The 8,756-nt window shown below is 38.0% G+C and overlaps 2 protein-coding genes across 2 annotated transcripts; one reads left to right on the forward strand and one right to left on the reverse strand.

The window, feature by feature from the left end:
• Nucleotides 1-388: 388 nt before the first annotated feature.
• Nucleotides 389-1,442, forward strand: LOC109216496. The gene is made up of 2 exons (XM_019380658.1): nucleotides 389-752; nucleotides 913-1,442. The coding sequence occupies exons 1-2, from the start codon at nucleotides 389-391 to the stop codon at nucleotides 1,440-1,442; spliced, it is 894 nt and encodes a 297-aa protein (XP_019236203.1).
• A 4,590-nt stretch (nucleotides 1,443-6,032) lies between these two features.
• Nucleotides 6,033-8,599, reverse strand: LOC109216501 (ABC transporter G family member 20-like). The gene has a single exon (XM_019380663.1). It carries the CDS (start codon nucleotides 8,431-8,433, stop codon nucleotides 6,211-6,213), a length of 2,223 nt encoding a protein of 740 aa, XP_019236208.1. The 5' UTR covers nucleotides 8,434-8,599; the 3' UTR covers nucleotides 6,033-6,210.
• Between the last annotated feature and the right edge of the window lie 157 nt (nucleotides 8,600-8,756).

Consider the following 8,756-nt stretch of genomic DNA (forward strand, 5'->3'; position numbering starts at 1 on the left):
AGATAAGTTTATCTATTAGAGACATCTAGATATTCTAGATTATTATGGAAAGATAAGGTTCACTGGATTTTTTTTGTGCATGTTCTAGAATATTATCTTGAACCATCCTTAGAGAAGTATAAATAGGGGTGGTCTTAGGCATTTGTAAGGAAGCCAAAATCAAGAAAGCCTTCTTTCCTAAGCAAAGTTCTCCTCTCCAAAACTTTCTTCTCTTTTTCAAGCTTCCTCTTCTTTAGTTGAATCCTCCAATATTATTTAACGATCTTGGGCTAGCAGAAGGTTTCCAAATAATACTCTTCTTCTGTTATTCTTTACATGGTATCAGAGTCTTAAGTTGGCTTCTGGATTTCAAGGTCGAGTTAGTGGTTGATTCAACTGGTTTCGTTAAATGGATTTGGGTGGTCGTGTTAATGGACTGGGGATTGAGTTATTGAACCAGTCCAACTACAAGGTATGGAAGAGTCGTATGGAGTCATACCTTGTTGGTGAGGATTTGTGGGAAGTTGTCAATGGGAGTAACACAAGTCCTACTGCTGACGCACCAGAAAATAGCAATGCACGTAAGAAGTGGAAGCAGATTCATGCTAAGGCAGAGTTTATCCTAAAGAGGTCCATCTCTCCTAATTTATTTGATCATATTATAAGGTGTAAATCAGCTCATGAAATATGGAAGACCTTCGATCGGTTGTTCAACAAGAAGGATGAAGCTCAGCTACAGATTTTGGAGAATGAGTTAGCTAACACCACTCAAGGTAATCTCTCGATCGTCGAGTATTTTTTTAAGGTAAAAAAATCTGTGTTCTGAAATTTCTCTATTAAATCCGGACGAGGCTATCTCTGAAGCACGAATAAGAAGAATTATTATTCGTGGCTTAAAGCGAGAATATATTCCCTTTGTTACATCGATTCAAGGATGGGTTCAACAACCATCTTTGGAAGAATTTGAGAATTTGCTATCGTCACAAGAGCTATTAGCCAAACAGATGGCTGGTGTATCTATCAAAGAAGGGGAAGGAAATGCTCTTGTCGCCGATAAGAGGAACTTTAAAGGGAAATCAAGAGATAACATGCACTTTCAATCCTCAAGTGGTTCGAGCTCGCCAGGAAAGAAGGGGGAGTCTTCCAGCAATGGTAAAAAGCCTTTAAAATGTTACCGTTGTGGCAAACTCGGGCACATAAAAAGATATTGTCGAGTCAAAGAGAGAAATATAGCTCAAATCAAGAAAGTTACTGAAGAAGAAGAAAAAGAAGAAGACTGGGGAAAGGGCTTCACAGCGGAGACTCGAGCAATAAATGCCATGGCTTCCATAAATTTTGAAAGAGACTGGATCGTGGATTCAGGATGTGGGCACCATCTCACTGGAGATCAATCCAAATTCTCCACTTTTCACGAATACAACGGACATGATGTCATTGTTACAGCAGATAAATACAGTCCATAATGTGGAGAAGGAAGGCATTGTTGTGATCAACGAGAAGCAAAAAGACACTATCACCCTCAACAGTGTCTTTCACGTTTCAGGTATGAAGAAAAATCTATTTTCAGTTGCAAATGCTGGAAGCTATTTACTATTTGGCCCACGTGATGTGAAGTTCCTCCGAAATATCAAGGTACTCAAGGCAGATATCCTTCACTCAGGTAAGAGAGTTAACGATTTATATGGCTTATCTGCCTCTAATTCATATATTGAGAAGATGAGTAGCAATGATAATACACATCTTTGGCATGCTAAACTTGGACATCTAAGCATGGATAAATTAAAAGCCATGGTAAAGTTAAATCTAGTAAAAGGTTTGCATAACTTAAGAATTTTTTATGGAGGAGAGATTTGTGAAGGATGTCAATATGGAAAGGCACATCGTCTTCCATTTGACAGATCCTTGTCAAGGTGCAATGCCCCACAAGAACTTATTCACAGTGACTTGATGGGGCCAATGAGAACTCCTTCATTTTCAGGCTATTCTTATATGCTAATTTTTAGTGATGATTTTACTAGATTCACTTGGGTTTATTTTGTGAAGCACAAGTCAGAAGTTTTCAGTAAGTTTGTGGAGTTCAAAGAAACAGTTGAAGGTGAACTCAATTCCAGAATAAGATGGTTGCGAACTGATAATGGCGGTGAGTTCACATCAGATGAGTTTCTTTCCTTTTGTCGTCAGCATGGCATTAAAAGAGAGCTGACATGCGCTGATACGCCACAACAAAATGGAGTGGCTGAAAGGAAGATCCGACACTTAACTGAGACATGTAAGAGTTGGCTTCATGCAAAAAATTTACCTGGGGCCTTGTGGGCTGAAGGCATGAAATGTGCAGCGTGCGTGATTAACAGGATGCTTCTTTCTCCAAACAATATGAAGTCTCCATATGAATTAATGTTTGGAGAAAAGCCTAGCGTGAAACACGTCAGGGTTTTTGGCTCTATTTGTTATGTTCACATTCCGAATTCTCAACGGAGCAAGTTGGATGCCAAGGCAAGAAAATGCATCTTTGTCGGATATGATGAAAGAAAAAAGGGATGGAAGTGTATGGATCCTAAAACTCATCTCTTTGTTGTCTCAAGGAATGTCATATTCGATGAAGTGTCTTTGTATTATGGAGCTGCATTGGATGGAGAGAGTTCAAAAACCTTAAATAATGGAGATTCAAGCTTGCCCATTGCAGGTGCTTCTCTAGATAATACAACTGCCGAGGAGATAAGAGAAAGGGGGAGTCATAGACCTCAACAACATGAAAATCAACAAGAAGATGATTCAAGTGGTTCGGGAAGGCCAAAAAGAACTATTATCAAACCAGCTCACTTCAGAGATGAAAATTTTGTCAGTACGTATTCATGTTTCTTTGCAGGACCAATTAAAGAACCTTCAGTCTTGGGGGAAGAAAGAGGAGCCCGAAAAATAGTGCTGAGATCTTCACCAAGACACTTCCTAAAGAATCGGTTGAGTTCTTCCGCGACATGCGAGGGATAGCTTCCAAAAAATCACTTTAAGGGGGAGTGTGAGAAAAATAAAGTAAAGTAATTTTTTTGAAAAATATAGAATTCTCTAGAATGTCCTAGTGAAGTATCCTTGATATTTAGTAGACATATCTAGATGTTCTAGAATGTCGTGGGAAGATAAGTTTATCTATTAGAGACATCTAGGTATTCTAGAGTATTATGGAAAGATAGGGTTCACTAGATTTTTCTTGTGCATGTTCTAGAATATTATCTAGAACCATCCTTAGAGAAGTATAAATAGGGGTGGTCTTAGGCATTTTTTAGGAAGCCAAAATCAAGAAAGCCTTCTTTCCTAAGCAAAGTTCTCCTCTCCAAAACTTTCTTTCTCTTTTTCAAGCTTCCTCTTCTTTAGTTGAATCCTCTAATATTATTTAACGATCTTGGGCTAGCAGAAGGTTTCCAAATAATACTCTTCTTCTGCTATTCTTTACATTCTCTTGACGCCGATAAGAGGAATTTTAAAGGGAAATTAAGAGATAGCATGCACTTTCAATCCTCAAGTGGTTCAAGCTCGCCGGGAAAGAAGGGAGTCTTCCAGTAACGGTAAAAGGCTTTTAAAATGTTACCGTTGTGGCAAGTCGGGAACATAAAAAGATATTGTCGAGCCAAAGAGAGCAATATGGCTCAAACCAAGAAAGCTGCTGAAGAAGAAGAAAAAGAAAAGGACTGGGGAAAGTGCTTAGCGGAGACTCGAGCAATAAATGCCATGGCTTCCATAAATTTTGAAAGAGACTGGATCGTGGATTCAGGATGTGGGCACCATCTCACTGGAGATCAATCCAAATTCTCCACCTTTCGCGAATACAACGGACATGATGTCATTGTTACAGCAGATAATGCATTGTTGTGATCAACGAGAAGAAAAAAGACACTATCACCCTCAACAGTGTCTTTCACGTTTCAGGTATGAAGAAAAATCTATTTTCAGTTGCAAATGCTGGAAACTATTTACTATTTGGCCCACGTGATGTGAAGTTCCTCCGAAATATCAACGTACTCAAGGCAGATATCCTTCACTCAGGTAAGAGAGTTAACGATTTATATGGCTTATCTCCCTCTAATTCATATATTGAGAAGATGAGTAGCAATGATAATACACATCTTTGGCATGCTAGACTTGGACATCTAAGCATGGATAAATTAAAAGCCATGGTAAAGTTGAATCTAGTAAAAGGTTTGCCTAACTTAAGAATTTTTTATGGAGGAGAGGTTTGTGAAGGATGTCAATATGGAAAGGCACATCGTCTTCCATTTGACAGATCCTTGTCAAGGTGCAATGCCCCACTAGAACTTATTCACAGTGACTTGATGGGGCCAATGAGAACTCCTTCATTTTCAGGCTATACTTATAAGCTAATGTTCATTGATGATTTTACTAGATTCACTTCGGTTTATTTTGTGAAGTACAAGTCAGAAGTTTTCAGTAAGTTTGTGGAGCTCAAAGAAATAGTTGAAGGTGAACTCGATTCTAGAATAAGGCGGCTGCGAATTGATAATGGCGGTGAGTTCACGTCAGATGAGTTTCTTTCCTTTTGTCGTCAGCATGGCATTAAAATAGAGCTGACATGTGCTGATACGCCACAACAAAATGGAGTGGCTGAATGGAAGATCTGACACTTAACTGAGACATGTAAGAGTTGGCTTCATGCCAAGAATCTACCTAGATCCTTGTGGGCTGAAGGTATGAGATGTGCAGCGTACGTGATTAACAGGATGCCGATTTCTCCAAAAAATATGAAGTCTCCCTATGACTTAATGTTTGGAGAAAAGCCTAGTGTTAAACACCTCAGAGTTTTTGGCTCTATTTGTTATGTTCACATTTCGGATTCTCAACGAAGCAAGTTAGATGTCAAGGCAAGGAAATGCATCTTTATCGGATATAATGAAAGGAAAAGGGGATGGAAGTGCATGGATCCTAAAAACTCATCTCTTTGTTGTCTCAAGGGATGTCATATTCGACGAAGTGTCTTTGTTTTATGGAGCTGCATTGGATGGAGCAAGTTCAAAAACCTTAAATAATGGAGATTCAAGCTTGCCCATTGCAGGTGCTTCTCTAGATAAAACAGCCGCCGAGGAGTTAAGAGAAAGAGGGAGTCCTGGACCTCAACAACATAAAACTCAACAAAAAGATGATTCAAGTGGTTCGGGAAGACCAAAAAGAACTATTATCAAACCAGCTCGCTTCAGAGATGAAAATTTTGTCAGTACGTGTTCATGTTTCTTTGCAGGACCAATTAAAGAACCTTCAGTCTTGGGGGAAGAAAGAGGAGCCCGAAAAATAGTGCTGAGATCTTCACCAAGACACGTCCTAAAGAATCGGTATAAAGTAAAGTAATTTTTTCGAAAAATATAGAGACATCTAGATATTCTAGAGCATCTAGATAACCTTATGTGATTTTTTCGAAAAAATCACTGCTAAAAATAGAATCTCATTGTCTAAAACTACCTATAGATGTTATGCTGGCTAACTCCCAATGATGCTTTCATGTCATTCTTATAATTGCTTGAAATGTCTCAGAGGAAAAGATGTAGATATGTAAATATGTTTAAAAGACAATTTTCTCGCTTGTAAATACATTTGGACGGGATATATATAATTAAATTTATAGGGATACCCGATATTGTATTCTAGTTGCTATCAAATTGCCACTTTTCAATGTACATAAGAAAAGGACCTTTTTCTACCACAAGTAACATTTGATCATGCTAAGAGAATTTGAGTTCCAATGTGAAGCAAAGTGTTGTTGATTTCTTATAATATATATAAGAAATTAAAAAGAGGGTAGCCCAGTGTACAAGATATCTCGCGTTCACGGGGTCCGGGAAAGGGCTGCACCTCAAGGGGTGTGGTGTAGACAGTCTACCCTAATGCAAGCATTATGGTTCCTTCTACGATTCAAACCCAGGACCTATAGGTCACACGGAACTCCAAGGCTCCCCTTGATATATATCATATCCCAAATGATTATAAAAATATACTTACCAAATGAGTAGATTGTGGTTAGAAGAATACATGCAAATACTATTCTCCACAAAATAGCAAAACCAACCAAAGCTAACCATCTGAATACAACTTAGTGAATATTATTAAACAAGATTTGGACATTTGGAAATAAGCATAATGCCTAAGAAAAACAAAGGAAAAATAAGTTGCTCAATTAAAATTAAGACACAAAATAGAAACTAGTAAATATTTGTGTCCCTCAAAGTTTTTTCACCTCCTCTTATTTTTGCTTCCAATGACTAAAGCAAAATAGAAGAGAATCCTAAAGAAAAATCCCAAAGCAATAGTAATCCAGAAACAAGACCATTTGTTTAAGTCATTTACACCAGTTTGTTTCAATATATCTGCCCCTGTTGTCAAACATGTTGAACTTGTTATGTTCATTCCCAATGTCTTGCTCATGTTGTGCAGCAACTTGATCTTCAACTGCTCAGGTACAGCCCTCAAAGGCGAGCCGTCGAAAATCTGAATACCCTTTACAAAACACTCAAGAGGATCATCAAATTCATTCTGTAACACACCTTGATAAGGATATTTCACTAAGGACATATAGTGAAACCATATCCAATAAGGTGGGATTCGATCACGACTAATGAAATAGCCACTAAACAACACGAAATAAGCCAAGATCGCGACAACAACCGTGTAAGCCATCATAACATTGTATATGACACCAGAAAGGAATGTGACAAATGAACTTCCAGCCCAAAATGAGGCAACCATAAAAAGCAAGAAGTAAAGGAAACCTGAAACGCCACCGGCTAATCCAACAGACCAATAAGTTGTGATAGCAAATGCAATGGAGAGGACTAATATTGAAGGAATTGAGATAATGGCATGTGAAACAACATAAGAGGAACGACGATAAGCGTTATAAGCAGTCTCTCTCATGAAAATGTACCTTTCTTGAAGAAAAACTGGGATTGCTTCAGCACAAGTGTAAAAAGTTGTCGACATTGCAAAGGCGAAAAATCCTACCCTTTCTTGAACCCCTTTAGGGGAATTGTCCAATTTCCAAAAAATTGTGGCTAGTATAACACCAGTAACAACAACAGCGCCAAAACGCATACCAAATAGCTCAGGCATTCTCATGGAATTCAGCATTGATCTTTTGGCTATCACAACCATATCTACCCAAAATGGATTAGCAAATTTTGGGACATTTGAAGAAGAAAGACTCGGGTCTATATTCGTAGCTCCTGAGACTAATTTCCCTCTTGAAACACTTGCACTTATGGCTTCTTTAAGTGATGGTTTTGTTCCATTGTAAAAGAAACTGCTACTATTTGAGGGTTTTTTCCTTTGCCATGTTTTGTTGAACTCCACTAAATTCTTGGTTCCATTTGGAATTCCTTCAAGTTCTCTTATGAAATCCAAAGCAAACTCTATCCTGTTTTCATTTTCAGGTATTGGATTTCCAAATTCAGAAAAAAATTGTTGTAGACTTGAAGGAGAGCTAGTAAAGACTGTGTTTCCACGCGACAGTATGATCAAACGGTCCAAAAGACTCAAGATTCTATAGCTTGGCTGATGAATTGACATGATCACAATACTACCACTTTGTGCAATTCTTTGCAAGACTTTTACAACCATATATGCACTAGTTGAATCAAGTCCTGAAGTTGGTTCATCAAGAAAAAGGACAATAGGGTCATGAATTATGTCAATGCCAATAGAAACACGTCTTCGTTCGCCACCAGAAACTCCCCTATGGCCTTCATCTCCAATCACTGTTTTAGCAGCAGTTGTAAGGCCTAATTGATCGATTAATTCTTGAACTCTAGCCTTTTTTTTTGACTTAGATAAAGTCCTTGGAAGACGAAACTCGGCTGAGAACATGAGTGTTTCTTCAACAGTTAACATTGGAAACAAGAGATCATCTTGCATAACATAAGCTGAGATAACTTTAAGAAGTTTTGATTCAAGAACTTCACCATTTAAAGTTACTGTCCCTTTTAGGCTTTCTCTTGATATTCGATCTGCAAGTGCATCGATCAACGTAGATTTTCCCGAACCACTAGCTCCAAGTACAGCCATGATTTCACCTTCTCTTGCTTCTCCTGATATGTCATTCAACAACATCTTCATGTTATCGTCTAACAACTCGTTGTCCTTATTACCCCTCCTCAAGAACTTAGGAAGTGACATTTTGCTTTTAACTTTAACACTATAGCTGAGATTGTGAAAGGAAAGAATAAAGGGAAATGAAGATGGAGAAGCAATATTGGAGTAGTGATTTCCAAGTTCAAGGGAATTATTGTTGTAATGTTCCTCAGTAGAGTCGCCAACGCGTTTCAATAGTTCACCTAGTGTGACAGAGACATTATGTCTTGGTTTTCTACTGAATTCTTGAAGATCCATAGTTGATCTTGGGCCTAAAAATGGAAGATCACTGGCTGAAGACATGTCGTCGCCTCGGCCAAGACTAGACATGTTTGATCAAAGGGTGTCTGGTGTGATCAATGGCTGCATAAGAACACACTCTAAATAGAAAGGGAAAAGTGTAGTTGGAGTGATGAAGTTTGGAAGGTTTTTCAATGTCAAATTTTCTTCATATTTAGTCACTTTCTCTTTGTATTTTTGCTATGTGAATATCTTTGTTGATACCATTGTACTAGAATATAATGTTAAGTTTTGTATTTTCGTGTAGTACTGAGGTTTGAAAATACTAATAAAGTAAGGTCAGTAGGTGACAAGTTGGATGCCTTCCATTGAATAAGTATATGTAATTTACATCATCTATTTCTACCTTGAGA

This window comes from Nicotiana attenuata, unplaced genomic scaffold (genome assembly GCF_001879085.1).
Source record: "Nicotiana attenuata strain UT unplaced genomic scaffold, NIATTr2, whole genome shotgun sequence".
Taxonomy (NCBI): domain Eukaryota; kingdom Viridiplantae; phylum Streptophyta; class Magnoliopsida; order Solanales; family Solanaceae; genus Nicotiana; species Nicotiana attenuata.